At 42.6% G+C, this 21,237-nt stretch overlaps 1 protein-coding gene across 1 annotated transcript; it reads right to left on the bottom strand.

The window, feature by feature from the left end:
- Positions 1–1,035: 1,035 nt before the first annotated feature.
- CHST10 (carbohydrate sulfotransferase 10) lies at positions 1,036–19,714 on the bottom strand. Its single transcript, XM_037377219.1, has 6 exons — positions 19,341–19,714; positions 14,118–14,252; positions 11,241–11,338; positions 8,368–8,602; positions 5,637–5,742; positions 1,036–3,749 (listed from the first exon to the last, which is right to left on the bottom strand). Exons 2-6 carry the CDS (start codon positions 14,227–14,229, stop codon positions 3,212–3,214), a joined length of 1,089 nt encoding a protein of 362 aa, XP_037233116.1. The 5' UTR covers positions 14,230–14,252; positions 19,341–19,714; the 3' UTR covers positions 1,036–3,211.
- Positions 19,715–21,237: the final 1,523 nt, after the last annotated feature.

Here is a 21,237-nt window from a genome sequence, read left to right as displayed (position 1 = left end):
CCAAAGCCCAAGACCTCAAAAAAAAACCCAACCCCAGTCAGCTGATGTCCAGAAGTGCCCTTAATTTTATAAGAAACATGAAGATAACAGACCCACGGAATATATTTTAATTTATGATTTTTGTCTTTGTTAGCTGAGATCAGAGGTCAGACTCAGAGCACTGGGGAAGAGTCCACGAGAAACAAGGAGCTCCAAGACGAGCAGAAACAGTAAAACTCAGTTTCCTGTCTGTAGTTCCCCTAAAGCTAACATACAGGATAGACTCTGTGATGTACAAAGAACATTTTCTCTATTTTCAAGAAGATTACCGCAATTCACTCTCCCCAAGAGCTCGACTTTCCTCTGTAAAATGTGGTTATGATTGGCCACAGGATTCAAAAGCTTCTGAGGAGAGACAACAAAAAGAGACAGAGATGCACAAAATAAGGATGTGAGTTTGTTTTCTGAAGCTGTAATAACAATAAAAAAAGAGGAAGAACAATCCGGGCCAGCAGTTCCCAAAATATGATATAAACGTTACCTGCAGTTTGAAAGCAGTACACAAACGACATCCAAACAGCCAAATGATGTTCATGCACGCCACCAGGACTAAATCTGTACTCTATACAAGGCTTTTACAATCAAGCTAAAACAAACCACAAACATTTAATTCATCATAACTAGCATGGCAAGAGCCCACTCACCAGCACAGTATACTCAGGCCACCCTACCTGCACCGGACCGACATAAGGAGAACCCTACCATACTTTGCCAAGGTCTTTCATGGTATCCAAGTTTCTGCAAGAGTCACGCCAAAATTGCACCATCATTACTTCAGCCACACGAGGAAAAAAACCACACTTCTAGAAGGAAAACATAGCTCAGGAGGGTATCACTAAAAGAGGAAACTTTTTGGTTAAGTTGAATGTTCCAGTCTCAGCCTGAAAAGCATGGAGTTGGGGGAGCAGTACACACCTCTGCCTACGTCAGTTCGTAGCTCTGTTCACATTTGCTGTCAGATGCCCGAGAGAACTCAACGCAGAGAAAGCTATTAGAAAAAAATATTATTACTTAATATTTATGTAGCACTTTCCATCTGGCAACTTTTAAGCAATAGATACATTAAGTAATTTACCAAGAAAAATAAAAACATACATTGGCGTTTTGTGTGATCAATAGCTTATGCTTTCAGAGGAAAACAATTCTACTTCATCTTTATTAGAATTAAACTTTAAGGCCTGAATTTACTATACATTATTCACTGTTACATTTTAAATCAGCAGAGAGGTAATCAATCAGGTCATTAGCTCCAACATTTTGCTAAGTTCCCACATTAAGAAAACCACAGAAAAACCTGGAGCTGTTAACATCTTTTTATCACTGGTTATGGACTAACAAGATAGGGCACTGTAATTGTTGTTTGGGGTTTTTTTAAGGAAAAAAAAAAAAAAACAACCTGAAAAAATCCCATCTTCCAGCTTTGCCACCCTGAGCTATTCTTTTGCCAATGACGCCCAGTTAATGATTCTCCCTTATTTCAACTAGTCTGTTGAGATCTTTCTGAAATCATTTCCAGCTACAACAGAGCTTCCTTTTTGTGGGTAGCAGCACATGTCAGCTTGGCACAGCTTTCCTTTTTCACAAGTGCAAGGCGCTTCCTTGTGTTGATACAGGAAGCTATCAAAAACATACTGTGGCTGGATTTAAGAGCAGATTCCATAGCACTGGCCATCATTAGCATTTCTAGCCAGCAACATTATGCTGATCTGAAAATTAATCTTTTGGGTCTAAAATTTAAAAATACAGTTCACATGCTCACTGTGACAGAGCAATTCCTGTATTTCAGATACACGGTCTCTCTCTCCCATGGCCTGTTGGGATGAGGTGGCGGTGCACTCATTTTTATTGCTGGTGAACTCAAACAAGAGACTGCTCTTTATGAGACACAATGCAAGCACAGGCAAATATGATGGCTGCATTCCGTTCTTGGTTTTGGCTTTTTAATGCACAAAATGGGTACACAAATTTAAGTGACATTCAAACTCCTGGGATGTAGGCAACTCACCCCGTTGGTAAAACAACCGTTGGGCATTTTTGAGTCGACATCATGGCAGTGAATCACTGGAAAAATCAGGGATTCATCCTGTCGCCTTTAGCAGCAGGGAGATGAATTTTCAGAAGGGGGTAAATTTTCTGTTCTCCGAGGTACTGAACATTGAGCAAGACTGGATATAAGAAAAAGGTAGATCATTAATCCAAATAACTCTAGCAGCTCTTTTATAGAACATCTCGCTTTTGTGGCTTCTTTATTAATCTTAACTGTTAGAAGATGAAACAAGTTAAATTGTGTGAGAGCATCTCGTGATTTCTGTATGTGCTCCTGCAAATACAATTAATACTTTATTTTAAATTCATTTTCCTTGAAGTTCCCCTAGCAGGTTCGTATTTCTTCTATGCTCCATTTGCATCTGGTGTTCTCAGATAGCTTACACAACCAGGAGTTAAATAATATCTTGAAAATCAAAAGTAGAATTACGAGGCTCAATAGATCAGTAGTAAGTACAGTAAACACTTGACAAAAATACAAAGACAACTAGGGTCTGGAACCAGTCCCTTTTTTAACACCTCTAAAGCTTCTGTCTAATGACATTCATTTTGTGACAAAACAAGAATGGGATTAGATCAGCATTACTGTTATGATAGCAGCCACATGACAGAACCTAGATGATTTTATTTGTCAAGCTTTTAATCAATTTTTAGTCCTATACTGGCCTGTCATTTTCAAAGCTCACGGGAGACTACATGCCTTTCTCATGAGCATGAATCATCAAGTTCACCCACATTTCAGAGTTAACCTACAGTGAAATTGCCATTGTTATAAATACTTCACAACACTTTAAAAATGGCATTCCATCTGGGAGTAGGAAGATCATAAGCCCATTCGTTCTCCTCCTTTTTTCCTGAAGGGAAGAGGGAAGAAATGGAATTCTGTATTTCAGATAGCAGAGACTTCATTCCTAACAGATTGCAATGTCACATATTGAAAACATGGTCAGTAAACAACAACTATAAGCCCCTACTTGTCCATATGACAAATATTTCACTGAAAAATGGAGCAACATCAAAAAGCTAGAAAACAAATGGTCATTCTCAGCTCTGTCCGTGTTGCAGCTGGTATGCACGCAGTTTTAGATTAATCCATGAGACACTTCTTCAGAGCTTATCCTAGGTGTCAGTTAAGCAAGAAATCCGGCTCCCGATAACCAAAGAGTTTAAAATCGCCTTCAAACCGTGCGTAGAGGCGTCTTATGTCTCTCTTGCTAATTCCTGAAAAATACCGCTCTACTTTTGTTTTGTTGTACACCGTTATGCCTGGTGGAATCGTAGGGTATGATACCAGATGGTCTATGCCGGCTGCTTTCAAGATATATGGAGCATCATCCTCCAGGGTTTCATGGTGTCCAATCACACTATACGTGATTTCACAGGGGGCACAAAGTTCTACATATGTTACCCAATGAATGATGTGGTCACCAAACTGAACATCCAGCCATCGGTGGTTAGGATCACCCAGATAGCGCACAAAATCCTCAAACTGTAGCCCTTTGGTCTCTGTGCGATTCTTTCTATATTTACGAATGATGCCAGGAGCAATTTCATGCCGGTACCAAGGTTCAAACCGAGGATTGTGCACAAACTTGTCCTTAAATGCAGAAATAAGTCTTTCAAATGGATCTCTAACAATAAAAAACTTGAAGTATAAATTCAGTCTAAACAGAGGAAGGAAAAAAAAAAAAAGAAATTAAATAATTAAAGAAAATGTTTACCAAAGTGTTTAAAGTGCGTTTAGCAAAGTCTTACACAGCAACGTGAATCTTGCACTACTCGCATAGTCTGTCAATATTATAACCAACAGGACAAGAAATACAAGTTCTGTCTTCTTACTAACAGTTTTTATACGCAGTACAAAGTGGAAGTATTTCATTCTAGTTTTCACATTTTATTCAAACTGGAGGAGTCTGAATTTACTGGAGTTTATTCAAACTGGAGAACACAAATGATGCTGAAAGCTCTGAGTCAAAAGATATTTTAAACGTCATGTGATTAAGCTCAAGAAGCAAAATACACAAAGGCATGGAAAAAGTGGCTTGGTGCTGCTAAATGCATACAAAAGGCTGCATTTTTCACTGGCAGGTAGTTAGACAAATCACTTCCTAAGTAAACAAAGAATTCCGGTATTTTATTTGATGTTTTGCCGTGCTTTCAATAATGGCTGAGAACATTATTTTCATGAGACCAGTTTTCAACAGAATTTCACATTTTATTGTGATATTGTAGTATGTAATATTCTGTAGTCAGAGATCATCTGTAGGAGGAATGAATTGAAAACAAAGTTTATTTCAGTAAATAGCTGAGAAAGGACGTTTAGAGCCCAATCCACACTGAAGTAAGTGGCTAGACTCTTTCTAGCCTCAACAGGCACTTGTATCAATCTTCAGGTTCTCCTGACTCACTCCTAATCAGGCAGGGCTAGAGGTCAGCAAACTAGATCAACAGATCCACACCATCCCTCTCTGTACACCTAAGCTCTCTGACAATTTCAGAATTCCCAACCAAACCCATTTTATGCCTCTCCAGCACAACTTTTGTGGTGGGCTGACTGCAACAACCCAAATCATAATGGCATTCAACTTCAAATGCCCTAGCTACTGCTCATCCCCCAGCTGAACAGTTACTTTTTATATAGTGCTGCTCACAGGGACAGGGAATGGATCCATATTCTCAAGAACATAGTGACCATATTTCAACTTGCACGCTATCAACATAATCAAGTGACCCCATTTCCACAGGTACAGCTGTGACAAATGGATTTGTACCACTGAATGTAACAAACCTTGGGACTGAACTCTACTGATAGCTGACACCACATGTATAAGAGGCTGGCTCTTCAGAACGGCTTAATACCCACAAAACCCATGCAAGCACAAGCTTACAAGTGTCCGCTGTCATCTTATGTCCTGGTCTTTCCATGCTGCCACCCCTTACGAGGATTATATATGGCATAGGCTCTAGTAAACATGAGAGCAGACACAGTCAAAAATATAGCCAAAGTAATTTAGAAGGCTCTACTGCGGAGAAGTATTTTTTCTGCTTTGAGAAGAGCAAGAAGCACCCAAACAGGAAGATAAAGTGGTTCAGCTGAACAGACAATACTCCCAGGCTAAGAAGCACTGACCTTTTAAACTTACCCAGTTCAATCCCAATAAGTAAATTTGCCTGCAATGACAATGTTATGTGCAGGCAGTTAGATTTACTATATATACAAGGCACCAGGGTGGACCTTCCAACTAAACCTCCCCTTCTCAAGGTCAGCTATGTAACAGCTAGGCATGCATTGAACTACAGAAACCCTATATCCAGCCAGAGCTGGCTGGCTCACTTAACTATATCACCAGTTACACTGGTCTCCTTCAAAGCCAGCAGGAAGGTAGTGACAGCAACATCTGTGAGGACAATAGAATAGTGCCATAATACAAGCAGTGGAGCAGAAACCCAATTGTCCTCAATTCCAGATGTAGACTTTAGTTGCACTCTTGATTGCGCGTAACACCACTGACTCCAAACCCCTCCCACACCCCTGCAAAGCCACCTCTTACCGCTTTTTAATTTCAGAGTCGCTGAAGGAGGACAAGCGTGGAAGGCCATTCTTCTCATGATCGTGCACAATATTTTCTGGGATCTCTTCTATGGAAGAAAAAGCTCCTAGACAAATCAAAAAGGGAGCGCAAGTGAATTTTTCAAGGGAAAAGAAGTGAGTACAAGCAGGTGTGTGTCTTTGGCTGACAGCTTTTTGCTCTACCATTCTCTTTTCTGGATTTTTAGCACTTACAGTTACTATGTTTAAAACTGTTAAATGGCGAGAGATTCTGACTGAGAAGCCAAAAACTGTTAAAATCCTTCAGGGTATGTGACATCAAGGTCCAAGACCAAATGGCCTCAAAACTTTCAGAAAAGCATGTTACACAAATTTCATCAGCAATTATGTCTAAGCCTGTAATTCCCTACCTCACTGTCCCCATTCTCCTTCCCTCTGCCCACACATACAAAAGGAGGAAGACTTTGAGGATTAACTCCAAAGAAGGAACCGGCTTTTTTGCTGACAATCTATCGCCAACAAAAAATAAATGCTGCTGGCTGCTTTTGGAACTGCTTCAACACAAAAGCACTTCGCTGTCAGCATCTATGAAGTTCTTTTAACAACTACACTATGCTAAAACAAAAATTTCAATCATACAATACTACACAGCTTAAAAACCACTAACATTAACAATAAAAAGTCTCCAGATATTAATTTCTGCAAGCACATAAGTTGACAAGAAAAATAACGTCACTAAATTCTGATGCATTTATTTTAAGATCCTGATCCTGGAAGTTTTTATGACCTTGAGAATTATCTCACGTGGGCCCCTTGGGCTTTAGGTGTAAGCCTTCACACAACAGCATCATTTCACGGTATCAACCTGCAACAACAGCAGGGTGCTACAAAAAAAGCTCTTTAGATGAAAGTCTCTTGGCCGTCTCTGTTTCAGAACTGCAGTGAATAATCCACACCATTCAGCAGCTCAGTTTTGTAATTTGTTGGGTTTTTTTTCAGGGGGTGGTGGTGGTTATATTTTATTAATTTGAGTTTTCTAATTATATTTTTTGGTACTTTAGGTGAATTACATGTGGACAACAGATGCCAGAATAGATAGCCTCAGAAACTGAAAACTTGCATCCATCCAGAGCACAGTTCTGTACAAACAGTAGCAGAGTTAGCTGCCCCACAGTGCCACAGCTACGCTTCTCCATCCTGAACCTCCAAATACAACTTAGGTACTCAGACATAAACTATTCTCCCTGAAACATCAGTCCCACCTGCCGCAATTACCCAAAGAGGAGAAAGTCAGGTCAACAGCAGCAGTAGCCTTTGTCAGCAAACACTAGTACACTGGCAGCTCAAGGCAGAAGAGACCAGTGTTTATATGGAAACAACTTTCTGTCATTATCCAACATGCCAGAACTAGGAAGCTCAAGGTGAAAGGTTCCCTGCTGGTAAGACATGAATTATCCTTCACTGCATGCAGCCAACAATTCCTGTCTGTCCTGAGCTATTCTTTGCATGTTATCAATGTTAAATTCTGGTAAGAGCAGGTACTTCTACTATACTCATACAGTTTCATATTTAGTACTTTCTTGCAGTGTGGCTTTCATAGGTATTTAAGACACATGCCCATATCTAGGCATGTGCCTGTCTTTGCTGGATTTTTAGCTCCCGTCCATATATCAAAGTTGAAACTAATATTAAAGTTTTTAAGGACATACTCTTCACTACAAAAGTTTTGCCAATTTGTGACTGTTTCCTTCTGGGTGTGCAAACTACTTCATACAAGGTAAAGAAAATATAAAAAAACACCAGTACAGAGCTGGCTGTTCACAGGGTGCTTCTCATAAGAAAGCTGGGTTTACAATGCTCAGGATTTGTCCGCACCTTGGTGAGTTATGCCATCTGCAAAACCACAGAAGGACCTCAACTGACCTGACTATAAGTAGCAAATTCACAGCCCTAGTGCACAGACAGGAAAGAGGGTCTCATGTCCAACAAGACTGTGTTATGTTAAATATGATCACGTTAAGTTTGTATGTGCAGGTAGTGGTACATTAGAAAACCTTGAGGAAATGCATTATTTGTATTGGCATACCAGGCTACTAGAAGAGGATGGCAGACTACATGCATACAGGCAGCGTTCACCCTGTAGATTGTTTTTCAGACAGACAAATCCCTTTACTCCTTCTTCTACAGTCTAACATACCTTTGTTGACCAAACTATTGCCTTAAGCAACTCAGAATCTTCATAACTCCTATGATGGCTTACTGATAGCACCCACACAAGATTTCAGCAGTAGAAAACAACAGCAGCTGCCAAGTTTTAACTAGCTTTAAGAATCCTAGTTAAAAGTGAGTGGCCTTAAGTCAGAAATTTTATATACTACTGTTTCTTAGGGAATTGTGATACCTTGTAATTCACTTGTTTCAAATTCTACAGATTAGTGCCACCCTTCAAAGATAACAGATATACCTACCACATGCATATGGGTACTCTTTCATGATTCAAATCACTTTTGAGCCAAGTAATAGCAATTATTTATTTTCACAGAAAGAACAGGTGTATTTTCATTAAAAGATGTTTTGAAAGGACTAGAAGCAACCATGAAGAATGAAAAACTGAAATTAAGCATCAGTGTCAGAAAAGCAGAAAGAATCCATTCTTGTGATGTCCCAGTTGGACCAAATTTGTTCTTTCCTCCTCCTCAAAGAAACCCACACACCCACAACAGAGTAGATACCATTTAAAACGATCAAGACTTTTTTCCACTGAGTGTTGCCCACTTTTGGCGTCTGACAAAACAGGATCTTGTGCTTGTCACACACAAATATTCGGTCCAAGACGAATTTGGAAACTGCAGTGTGAGAGAGATCTCTCAATGCAGTGTCTCTGCAGACATTCCTGAGAAGCTCAAGTCTTTCCATATGAACCAGGGGTTGACGGATCAGATTTCCAGAAAAAGCTTTTCCAGTTGGCTTTATGAAATGCAGAGGGGAAAGAAAAAAAAAAAAGTGCAAGAATTTAGTTTTCAGATCAAATTCTAAAGTATAAAAATACCCAAACTGTGCATACTAATGCCTCCCAGATTAATGATTAAAACACTGTTACATATTAACTAAACACGTAGCACACAGTTTCCTTCTGGTGCTGCTGCTGTACACGTTGGTTCAACTCTTAAGTCTTTATGTAGTAGAAAGTAGTAAGAGCTTTTCCATTCAATTTAAGTCTGCTGCAGAGCAGCAGGGTCTTATCTGTGTGGATAAAACTTGCCTTGACCAAATACTGGAACTCCCACGAAGCTTCAACAGCCAGTAAGAAAGCTTCTGAGGAGTTAGGACAGGAAATTAAACAGAAATAAACTTTAATCTCTGAAAAGATGGGGCTTAGAAATGCTGACCCATCTGGCTGGGATAGAAGAATTTCAGATAAAAGTTCTGTGCTGTTTTCTAGCACCTGTATTCATTCACTGTTTCCATTTATCCAAGCTGCAAAAAATTAAGTGGACAAAAATTCACACAATGAGCATCAGTGCTTACTGTGGCAAGTAAGAGAAGCAGGCAAGATTCCCCTCCCCAAAAATGGTTGAACTGTTTGATGTATCTCATTTTTCTGAAACTAAGACAGAAACCATGACCACCTCTGCCTCATGATTAGTGGGGAGAGGAAAAAGGAGCTTGTCTGATTAACAGGTAATGAGAAATTTCTACTGACAAATCTTGCCCCTTGCACTAGTTGATTTACACAGTTAGCAATCCCCAATATCAATACAGACTAGGAGATGTACTGACTGACAGCAGCCCTGCAGAGAGGTACTTGGGGATACCAATGAATGAAAAATTGGATATGTGCCGGCAATGTGCATTTGTAGCCCAGAAAGCCAATCGTATCCTCAGCTGCATAAAAAAGCAATGTGGCCAGCAGATCAAAGGAGGTGATTCTGCCCCTCTGCTCTGCTCTGGACCTAGAGTACTGCACCCAGCTCTGGGGTCCTCAGCCCTGGAAAGACATAGACCTGTTGGAGTGGTCCAGAGGAGGGCCACAAAAATGGTCAGAGGGCCGGAACACCTCTCCTACGAAGAAAGCCCGAGTTAGGGTAGTTCAGCCCAGAGAAGAGAAGGCACTGGGGATTGCGGCCTTTCAATGCTTACAAGGGGGTTATGAGAAAGACTGAGAGAGACTTTTTACTGGGGCCTGTAGTGATAGGACAAGGGATAATGGTTTTCAATTGAAAGAGGGTAGGTTTGGAATAGATAGAAGGAAAAAAAAAATTCCCAAGAGAGTGGTGAGACACTGGAAGAGGTTGCCCAGAGAAGCTGTGGAGTTCCATCATTGGAAGTGTTCAAGGTCAGATTGAATGGAGCTTTGAGCAACCTGATTTAGTGGAAGACGTCCACCCATGGCAGGGGGGTTGAGCTAGATCATCTTTGAAGGTCCCTGCCAACCCAAAACTATTCTGTGATTCTATGATTTTAGGTACAGTATCCAAGCTACACATGAAAAAGGAATGATTTTACTTTTTGTCCCAATCCTCCATAAAGAAAAAAACTCACTCTACTTTTTCTGTTTGTTACTCTTCTTCAGTATCACTTGGTCAGAATGTAATCTGAACCGCCTGACTGATTATTTATCTGTCAGAACAATTCCTTTTGCATGCAACCAGGATTAATATTATTGTTCTGCCTTTCATGCTGTCAGGAAGTCAAGAGGGATAGAATTAGATTCAGAAACCTTATTATCCTCTTCCTACAAGTGAAGGAAGGTATTAAAACTCACTACACCAATCTGCCAGCCTTCCACTGAACAAAGTGTTTCTCTCAAGTATTTTGAGGATAACTTATATTTCATTTTTTTTTACATATGAAAACAAGAAACATCATGTTTTACGGAAACCTACCTTCCATGCTTCACCACAAAAATACTCTAAACATGATGACTTATGTAACCAACAGAAGAAAAAACTGGACTTAGCCCACTGTGCAACTAGTCTCAAATTTACATTTGCGTAAGAGATCTTCAGAATTCCCTTGTAAATTAGCAAGTACCACATTCATTCTGCTTTATTTCTGAAAGCACAGAACTATGCATCGAAAGGATCAACTGATACTGAATACCATTGTGTTCATGTTCTACTTTGGAAAAACACTGAGATGTGAAGCACAAAGAGTACAAAACATGAAAAAGGAATGGAGATTGATAAAAAGAATCGGAGAGATTGGGCAGAGCACTAAGAGAATAAAGACATAGGCTTGCCCTCAAGAACCACAAACCTGATGGCTATGACAAGGCAGAATAAAAGTGATCAAAAATTGGGCCATTATATTAAAAATCTGGCAAAAATTACTGTCTTGACTTGATAAAGGAGTACTGTAACAATTTTCTCCTCAAAATCGAAACACATTAAGTTGAATCACTGGGATGAAACAAGACAGCAGGTTACAGTAACAAACTAGCTTTGTGAAGCTAAAATGAATTCTGCTTGCGCTATCTAAATAGAACAGTCTGAATAAATAATTCCTGTCCAGCAATTTCTTTCAACAATGGGAAGCCCTTACTTAACCTCTTATTTTCTCCCACTCTTTTAATACATGTAACCCTTATCTCAACAGTATGCACCTGGAATTCTTCAGGCCAATGTTTCTCCTCTGGCATATGTACCTCCTCCACTTTTGTCACGGCTGTCAGTATCAATGGTTCTTGCTTGGCACCATAGCCTAAAGAAGGACGAGAGAGAAAAGCATTACAGAAGGTGGGGGGGAAGGCAACTATTTCTGCTTTACTAACACAACTGAACATTACTTTTTGTATTAAGCTTACAAAACATGTTCCCAAATGGGAAGATAACAGATAAGACATGAGACAAACTATGAATATTTTAAAGAATATACTCTGGGGGAATTTTGGATACAACTTCTGTTGAGTTTTATCAAAGAAACATGTCCATAATCTTTTACTTTGGTCTTTTTTAAACAAACTGTGCAGAGAGACATAGAAATCATAAATCCAAGTATCACGACTGACAGACTGAGTATATTATATGGACCTGAGAGTAGGAGATTCTTATTCTTCAATAAACTTTCCAAAGCACATCCAAATAAAAAACTTACTCTATCAGGTTTCTTCCTCCCCTCAGATCAGTACATTTCTTCTGTTGTAAACTCTTAAACATTACCAGAATAAAAGTGTCATTAATGACCACCTTTGATTTCTTTGGTGCTCTAAGTAAACACCTCTACCCAGCAAGAAATACAAGATCTCCTCTTCCTTTATTACTGGACTGATGTCCTTCCTTAGAGACTCCCACAACAAAAGAACAAACTCAGGTGATACTCTTGTTCTTTCTTAATAATTTTAGGGCAGCTAATAGTTAGAGACCAATTAAAGTATGTAAGGGAAGAACCCTTTGCATCTTTTGCAATTGGTATGCCACAGGAAAACTAAAAAAAAATAACACAAGGCTCTAGCTTTACTTTACATGGTGTGGAAAGATCAAAAATAATTTGAGGCAGCTTTTACTACCTACAAAGCAAAAAAAAAACCCAAAAAAACTTATTTCTTCACTATTTCCATCCACACTGGCCTATTTTCCCCTTTATATAGTTTCTTCTGTGAATAATCTTTCTTTGGCTTCATCCACAGTGGTTTACTGTTTTGTGGTCAAGAAAATGTATGTACTGCCTGTGTCCTTTTCTTAAGGGAGTACTCTACTCTGCCTACACCAGATTTTAACAAAAAGCGTACATGGAAAAGAAAGTTAAAACACGGACTTACTTCACAGTATCCTGTTGTAAAATCAAAGCAATCTGATTCAGTGAAAGAGCAGCTAAAGTATCTTTCATTATTACTAGGTAAAAGCATGCCTGCAGCTGCTACTAGAAATGATGAACTGAAACTTGTTCCTTCTCATTAAGAAGTTCCTATTGCTCACGCACCTGAGACATCCGTAAAAGGCTTAAACAAAAGAACATGGATTCATTGAGCATCTGCTGCTGTTGTTCTAGCTGCTAAGTAGACATATCCGAATAAGGAAAATTTCTGACAAGCCATATTTTATTAAGTCTATAAGAGTTCCTTCAGATCGGCCATCCTGTTTGGACTTTCTCAAAAATTCTGTTGGTATATTCAAATTACTTCCTTTCATTAGTCCCACTACAAACACTGGTATCTCCAACACATACATACACTCAGCCATAGTCATGCCTTTGCAGGACTGGAGCTTAAGAAATTATACCATCTTCTGCTCAGAGACCTATTCAAAGGGGAAGGAAGATTCAGCAAAGGAAAAAAGGAAGAGAAAGGAAAAAAGGAAGAGAAGGGAAAAAAGAAAAAAAAAAAGAAATTGGCAAGCCAAGATAATAAAAAGCAAGTAAATGCAAAGGGTATATTCTTAGCCTTTTTTTTAAACTACACTTTAAACTTCCTGACAAATTCTGATGCAAAGAATCACTCAAAGAACACCTGAGCTGAGAAACAAGAGTTGGCATAGAATGAAGTACTGGAAGATTTAACTACCTAACGTAAGACCAGCTTATTTGCAGATGTACTAGGGCTCAAACACAGCTGGGACCAAGTAAAGCTAAGTTAGCCTACAGTTCTCATCTATAAGATTTGCTGAACAAATCTCCACACAAGAGGTATGCTATTTAAAGAGGTACACCCAATATATTTATCAACTATCAAGTCACTGAAACAAATGGCACTAGTGATGTCAGTACTTCAAAAGTTACACATTTTTTCCATATCTTAAAGAGATCTGTATTTCTGCATCTTCCTACGACTGCAAGTCATGTCATCACCTTCACCCTGAAGTCTCTGTAGGATGGCTTTGTAACAGTAGTTCCTCAGCAGACAGAAAACTGTAACATGCTGTATGGTGTCATCAAATGGCTTAAATTCCTCATCAGCTTACTACCATCTGGGCTACTTAACCTAAGGAAAAGCCTATAAGCTGTTTGTCAGTCAAACAGCAGAGGATAAAACTGAATGCAAGAAGCAGGGCAGAGGTGGCTAGGCTAAGTGCATTGCAAATGAAATAAAACTTTCCACAAGTTTTACATAATACTGCAGCCACAGGACAAGCAGTCACAAGATGACAGAAACTACTGTCATGTGAAATGAACCCTTTTGATTCTTGTGAATCTCCTTTGTCTTTGAAAAGGTAATTGTGCTCTGTGCTTTGCTTGTCACTTCTAGGGGATAAAGGTACTGAAACTGAAGGTATTTGAAAAAGCAGGCCTCACAAGACAGTACTGCCAAACATCATCCCCTCTGTTCTTAACCACCAAAAAAAGACATGATGTTAGTTTTGCAGACTTCTACCAAGACAAGCAGAAATTGAGTATCAGCACTGTCACTTCAAGAAATTTAGTTGCTCTGTTCTCAATTCTACTGAAGAAGTGGTAACATGCCAAGAACTACTTTGCACAGAAAGAGTATTTGCATGAAGCACTATTCATTTTTCTGTTCCATACCAGACATTAAAATTGAACTTACCATCTGGGTCTTTAAAAGTCAATGTGATAAACTTGCTAGCAACCATGAACATGAATATCACCCAAAAGCATGCAGCTAGCAGCAGCCACTGGTGGTGCATGTTGTCAGACATGAGCCATATAAAGCTGTTGCTTCCTGTTTGAAAGAGGAAAGATCGACACATCAGTTATTATTGTTCCAGTTTAGAAAAATACTTTCCATTACAAAAATGACTAAACTCTAATACACGTGTGTCATAAAACATAGCTGCAGATGTCATTTCTTTCTTTTTGGCTGGGTTTTTAACCAATGTTAAGGCTGACGCAATGTAACTGCCAGCTTCCCTCCTCCTTCACCCCTACGTACACATTCCCAGTCCCCTCCCTGTGCTGGAAATAGCACCAGCTGGCTGGCTGCTCACGGAGACAGACAGCAAACCCCCTGATTTTTTTAGTTTATTTTTTTATTTAACTTTGCAAGACAGCTTACTGTAAGAAAGGAAGGGAGAACAAAGAAACCTCCCTTCTCGGTGGTAGCTACTCAGCAGATCAGCCAAACTGTACCATTAACAGTATTCTTAGTTACCCCAGGTCAGGTAACATGTGCTCCTCCCCTGCCCAGCCTACATGAATTACAGGCTGGAAGCCGTCGAGCCAGAACACTAAGCTTAACCTGACAAAATATTTAAATATATTAATGTCCCTTCTCATCTTGTCACTTTTATCAACTGCACTTGTCACTAAGTATCAACCACAGGTACTGGAAGACTTTTTTATTGCCATCATGCTAAGCACTATCTACGTAAAGGGTTCACTTGCAGCAGCGTCTACTACCTGTAGCTGCATCCCAGCAGGTAAGCCTTAAAGATAGGACTTCCCCAGGAGTGCCAGAAGGGTTACCCAAACAACTGAGACCACAGATGTAGCATGCAAAGAAACCACAAGTCTTACTGAATCCAAGCAGACTGAGGATGGTGATACCGCACTGTATTATGAACACATGGTGTCTGCCCTACCTTGCAGTTTGTAAGTTTGCTCTGAACACTTCTTAGCTTCATTTTACGAACTCATCCTAATAAATTGTTCTCTTTTATGGTTAAAAGTTACGACACAATATAAGGAAACCAATTACAAAGACGATTTAAGTCCCCAGCCATTAGAAGAAATAGAAAATTTTAAGCTACATCTTTAGCTGAATTTCCAGCCTCTTGATGGGCAACGCACCCAGGGTAGCACTGGGGCCAACACCAAGTATCTGTGAAAGTTTCACTGCAAAATTTAAGCTTCCATAACTAAAAAAACCCTAAACCAACAAAAAAAACCTAACAGCAAACATCGCTGCCTACCTACCGAAACCTGAGACACCTCACTCTTGAATACTTATCCTGCAAAAATAAAGCATCATTGTGTCAGTTGTTGCTGGAGACGTAAGACAGCCGAGGGCCTGAACTTAGGTGCTGGTAAGTGAATGCTTCCTTTGAAGGATGCATACAACACACTTCAGAACACTTAACAGAAGAGGTTCTAACACAAAAACCTCATACAATGAGATCCTCTCAAAAGTCCTGTGAGGTTTGTTGCTTGTAGCGTCGGGAAGAACAAAAAACCAAAATACCCATGTAACCAGCAACAGGATCAAACTCAGTCCTAAAGTAGACACATGCAACTTCAATGAGAGTCACATCTGCATGATTTGTGATCACACTTCCTATACAGCCACTTCAGTGAATTGCCAGGGAATGAAAGAGATTGCCCTCATTCCCAGCTAAGATGCTAAAAACATGCTAGTTAATACTTCTATGCAAACGTGTTAAGTTTTTCATTCACATACCAAATTCCACCTTCTTCATTCCCACAAAGCTTCAATAACAGAAGTGAGCCTAGTTCTAACATTGTTTCAGCATGTCCACCTGCAACATCATTTCTACTGCTACAGGCGCTGATTGCTTTTCCAACTAGCTTTTGCCTTGCAGCAATGCAAGTGTTTCCAGGAGGGGTTCTCGCTGCAGCTGACAGAACTGAAACATCTTCAGGGTATGCTGAAAGCCTGTGCAGGCAGACAAGCAGCTCCAGAGTTGGGACCCCAAAGACGTATGTGAAATGGGCGAGAAGAAGAAAAGAACGTAATATACCCAATTTAAAAAAAAATCGTAATTTTTAGCTAGGGTGGCAGTGTTGAGGCCTATTTTTATTTTCTCAGTGCAATATTTTTCAGTTTGACTTCTGAGAGGTCCTTTTTTTCCTTCTTTCATGATTCCATTTTTAAGTACTTCTCCTAAAAACACTGCATTTAAGGTAAAAAGATGCAACTGTCTTTTGGACAATTACAGGTGACCTCCATGAAGATTACATTTGTCATCTCCTGTTTTATGCTGCACTTTCTAGCTGCCAACTGAGCATGCAATGTCCGACACACGTTATTCTTCAACATCAAATACGGTTAGCCATGAAGTATACAATATATGCATACAAATAATATGGCATGAATTCCAGAGCACTAACCTCTTTCCAGCTAAGTAGTTCAAAACTTATTCTTATCCTACCATTGCACTAGTACAAAACGTGCCCCAAGTTTCATGCTGAAAATGATGAGGTCCATCTCTCATTTAGAGCACTGACATTTATCACCTTTGTTTTCAGACATCACAATAATTTCAAAAATTTTCCAACTCTCACAAATGAAAGAAACGCAAAATAGATGTTAGGACACAAAAGGTAGCAGTGACCTTTCTACTTTTTGGGTAGCTCTGCTAAAACCGTGAGAACCATTCAACATTGAAAATACAAACAAACCTGTCTTCCAAGGCAGCAGACGGACAGAAGCTTGCAGAGAACATTCTGCAGGAGGAGAACTTCTTTCTAACCACCAGATGCAGGTTTTTCAGAGATATAACGAATGGTATGGGCCAGACCTTTCTGTATAACCCTGTATATTTGTTCTATATAAAGAATGGTAAAAATGGTCTGCAACATTTCTAGCATCCCTGCTAGTCTGCCCACTTTTATAGTGGCGATGGATGCACACCATTCAGTGAGGATTATTGATCTATATTCCCTTACGTAATTCACGTATTGGATTTCTAAGAAGTTGTGTAAAATGACAGGGGGAAAGCAATTTCCACGTCCGCTGACCTGAAAAGCTGTTAGCACACACAGGACCCTGCTGCTAGATCATGTGCTCTAGGGATAGGAGAACAACATTTTAGCCAAAAACACCTACAAGCAGCATTCTACTTACCTCAAGGACTGGACTGAAAGGGGACAGAATTGCAGTCATATCCAAAACAACCACCGCTATTACCCTTCAATATGTCAAAGCTGAGAGGAAAATATTAAGCAGTTTTGTCTTACTCGTTTTTTGATGCACACAACAAATCTGCAACCATACTCCTCAGTGGTAAGAGTCTTGTCAGAGGATCTGTCATAATGTAATTACAATGGCTAGCACTGTTACTTCTAGCACCCTAAACAAAACTACATTTATATCAGCAGCTCATGACTTGTCTCAAGCAGCAGGACTGTTCAAAACTGTATACAGGAGTAACTCAACCATTACACTCCAATGCAATGACTAGTAACATTTTAAAAATAACCTGTGTATGTTGTTTCCCTTTCTCTAGCTTCTTCTTTAATATTTTTACTGTGTTCACATAAGGTAATCACACTTCCTGTTATATCTCCAATCTTACTGCATTTCTGTTGCCTCTCCTCTTACCTTCTAGTGAATATATACTAGCTTCTATTTTTGGGGGATTGTTTTTTTAGCTTCCTTCAGCTCCCAAATATATCTTTTACTTCTTCTTCTCTAAAAATATTTCTTCTTTACAAGCAGAAAACCCAAGAAAGCTGTTGAAGGTTTAGTCCATTTTCTCACAATGAAATACGCAGGGATTCTTAGGTTACTCCTCCTCCCTCTTGTTGCAACGCTTTTTAGGAGCACAAGGTCCCCAAACGCCTTCTCTCCATCCACTCCTCTGTCCTTCCCTCCCTGGGCTACTGACCCCAAAGACAAAATGGCCACATAACCCTCGGGTCAGCCAGATGCCAGTTTTGCCTGAGAAGAAATGGGACTGCAAACACACACACAAACACAAACCAAAGATCAGGACACAGACCACGGCAAGCTTGACCCGTTACCTGGAAAAGGCACCCGTATTTTGCGGTAGACTGCCATCTTCATGTGAATGATGGGACAAAGCAAGAAAATCTAAACAACAGTAAAAGTCGGTGCCCAGCCTCTACTGTGCAGCTTATGCTGCTTGGACAGGGGCTGCCGGGCAGGACAGTCCCTGCATGCACGGTGACCAACAGTGGCACACTGGGAGCCTCAGACCACCAACCACCTACCCATCAGCACACGACTGACTGTGGAATTTGAAATGGAACTGGTAACGAAGGCCAAAGAGCAGCTAGCTGGGATATCTAACCCGTTTTCATCAAGTTCTCCTTTGTGTAATCTTGAAGAGACCTGGACGATTTACTACACTTAAAAAAAATAAAATAATGACTGGGACTAAAATCTATCACACTTTGGTGAGTCGTGTGGTGCCACTGAACGTTATAACAGGCGTTTCTGAGGCCGGTTCTTCCCTGCGGCTCTCCTCACCCCGCTGGCAGGCGCAGGCCCCTCGCCGTGCCCCCCAGCCCCCGCCGGCCGGCGCAGCGCTCCCTCCGCACGCACCACCCACCGGCCAGCGGGGCAGAACCGACTGCGGGAGCAGCCGCGGAACCCGCCCCAGCCGCGGGCAGGCTCCGGCTGCGCCAGCCCCGCGACCCCGAGCGGGAACGGCACCCTGCCTCCCCCCGCCCGACGGGCGCCGGGTCCGCCTCCACAGGGCTCCTCACCGCCGGGAGCGGCCGCGGCTCCCGGGGCTCCCCCAGGGCGCCCCGCGCTGCCCACGGGAGCGGTATAAAGAGGGGGGCCCTCAGAATACGGGACGCAGCCGTGGCCTGGCGGGCAGGGGTGAGCCGAGGCAGAGCCCAGCCCACCAGCCGGGCTCCGGGCGCACGGACCGGGGCTGAGCAGGCGTAAACTTTTCCGTTCCGGCCGAGGAGGCGGGCAGGGCTTCCCCTCGCCCCCGCCAGGCAGAAGCAACAGACGCCCGCAGCACCCCCTGGCTACCTCGCCCGGCCGGCCGGAGGAGCCTCTGCCCGAGGCTGCCGGCCGCCGGGCCTCCCCCCGCGGCCCTCCCCAGCCCCGCCCCAGGGACCGGGCCTCCCTCGCAGCGCCCCCTCCCCTGCTTACCGGCCCTCCAGCGCCGTTCCCCGCAGCCTCGGCCCCCAGCGGCTGGGCGCTGCTCCCGCCGGGGGCCCGCCTCACTCGGCGGCGCGGCCGGCCCGCTCAGGCGGCCCCGGCTGCTGCTGCATCCCCCCCCTCCCGCCCGGCTGCGGGCGGCAGCGACAACGGCGGCGCCTCCCCGCCCGCGCTCAGCCCCTGCTGCCGCCGCCCGGCCCCGCCGCCGCCTCCATTTCCTCCCGCCGCGGGCAGGCCCCGGCCTCGGCCGCCCCCCGAGCCCCGCCGCCGCGGCGGAGAGGAAGGTGAAGGCCGCCGCGGGGACGGCTCGCTTGGGCTCCGAGGAGACGCAGCGCCACACCCGGCCGCCCGGAGGCGGGAGGGAGGGATGGAGGGCGGGCTGCTCTGGGCCGCCCCGCCTCGCCCCGCCTCGCCTCGCCCCGGCGGCAGCGGCCGTCTCAGCCGGCGGCCCGGGCGCGACCCCCGGCGAGGGTGCGGTGGCCGCTTCTGGCCGGCCTCGGCCCTTACCCCGCCGCAGCCCCCGGCCCGGGCCCCCGCGGCCCCCCGGTGGCTTCCAGTTTTCGCAGGGCGGCTGGTGCTTCTCGGCGGGGTCGACGGCCACCGCTCAGCTGGACTCACCTATATACTTGTGTTTGGGGCTTTTTGCTATTAAAAATGTCTTTAATAGGTCCCTAACGTTTGTGTTTCAAAAAAAGAAAGCTGCAAATGCGACTTTTGTGCACCTGCAGGACACCAGTACCCACAAATCCCATCAAAACCAGATGCTGGTGATGGGCCTGTTTTTAACAGCTATTTAAACAACTTTCGGGGATGTATCACAGTGCGTGGCTGTAGGGATGTGTTATAGTGCTGAGGTGGTGGTTCCTAAACTCTGCAGAAATTAAAAATGGTGGCCCAGGGCCCTCTGGATGGTGCCTGGAGCGGAGGGTCATCCTAGAGCGAAGCCACCCCAGTTTAAAGCTCATCGAACGCTGATGGCATGTCTTCTGGTGTGAAATCAGGTGATGGAACGCTACGGACAGGTTTTATCCTCTGACCCCAAAATATGTCCTGTTACCTGACCCAGCACACAAACTGATGTAGTATGTCTTCTTGTGTCTGCCCACCAGAATTAATTTGCCCACTGGGAACTGGTAAATTGGGGGGGAGGGGGGGGGCACATGGAAATCCCATCTTTCAGGTGAAGAATCCGAATAAACAGCATTCTACAGGCAGTCCTGTTGATCAGTCCAAACTAGTCATACAGGCATGCTGCGTGAGAAGCCCTTGCTTCCAGCCTTCATCTCTTCTTCCCAAGTATGTTGTCTTAAGAAAGACCCATACAAACAGGATCATTTCGAGCTCAGTCATGGGAGAACTGGGAGCCCCAAAATCCACACAAGGAAGAAAACATGACTGAGAAATCTAGCTGGATTTTTAGGCTTTGGGGAATGATCCCTGAATCCCAGGCCACATGGTCTGATGTCCACGCTATGCAGGGTTCACCCCCTCTGCAGTAAACCGCTGCAGTTCATGCTACCCAGCATTTCACCCCAGTTTGTCTGTGAGATTTTGCGTGGAGAATGTGAAACAAAATTGCTAATTATGGGATTGTGTAAATAAGTAAATACCCAAACAACATCTAGTCCTTTGAAGCTGATTTGCCATGGAAGACTTGAACCCTAATAGTCATGCCCTAAACCTTAATGAAGTCTGTAACGGGCACAGGGAAGCTTGCTGCAGGATCAGGGCCAACAGTTCAAGACAGGGCAAATTCAGAAGAGACACAACTGTAGTAGCAGTTTCTGTTTGTGTGTCCAGTTATCAGTTAATGAAAATAATCCAACGGAAGTAGAGTTTAAAATGGTTTCACAGCTAAAAAATATATTGTAAATTTATTAGAGTCCAA

This window comes from Falco rusticolus, chromosome 2 (assembly GCF_015220075.1).
Source record: "Falco rusticolus isolate bFalRus1 chromosome 2, bFalRus1.pri, whole genome shotgun sequence".
Taxonomy (NCBI): domain Eukaryota; kingdom Metazoa; phylum Chordata; class Aves; order Falconiformes; family Falconidae; genus Falco; species Falco rusticolus.
This window is presented reverse-complemented; position numbering and strand designations above follow the sequence as displayed.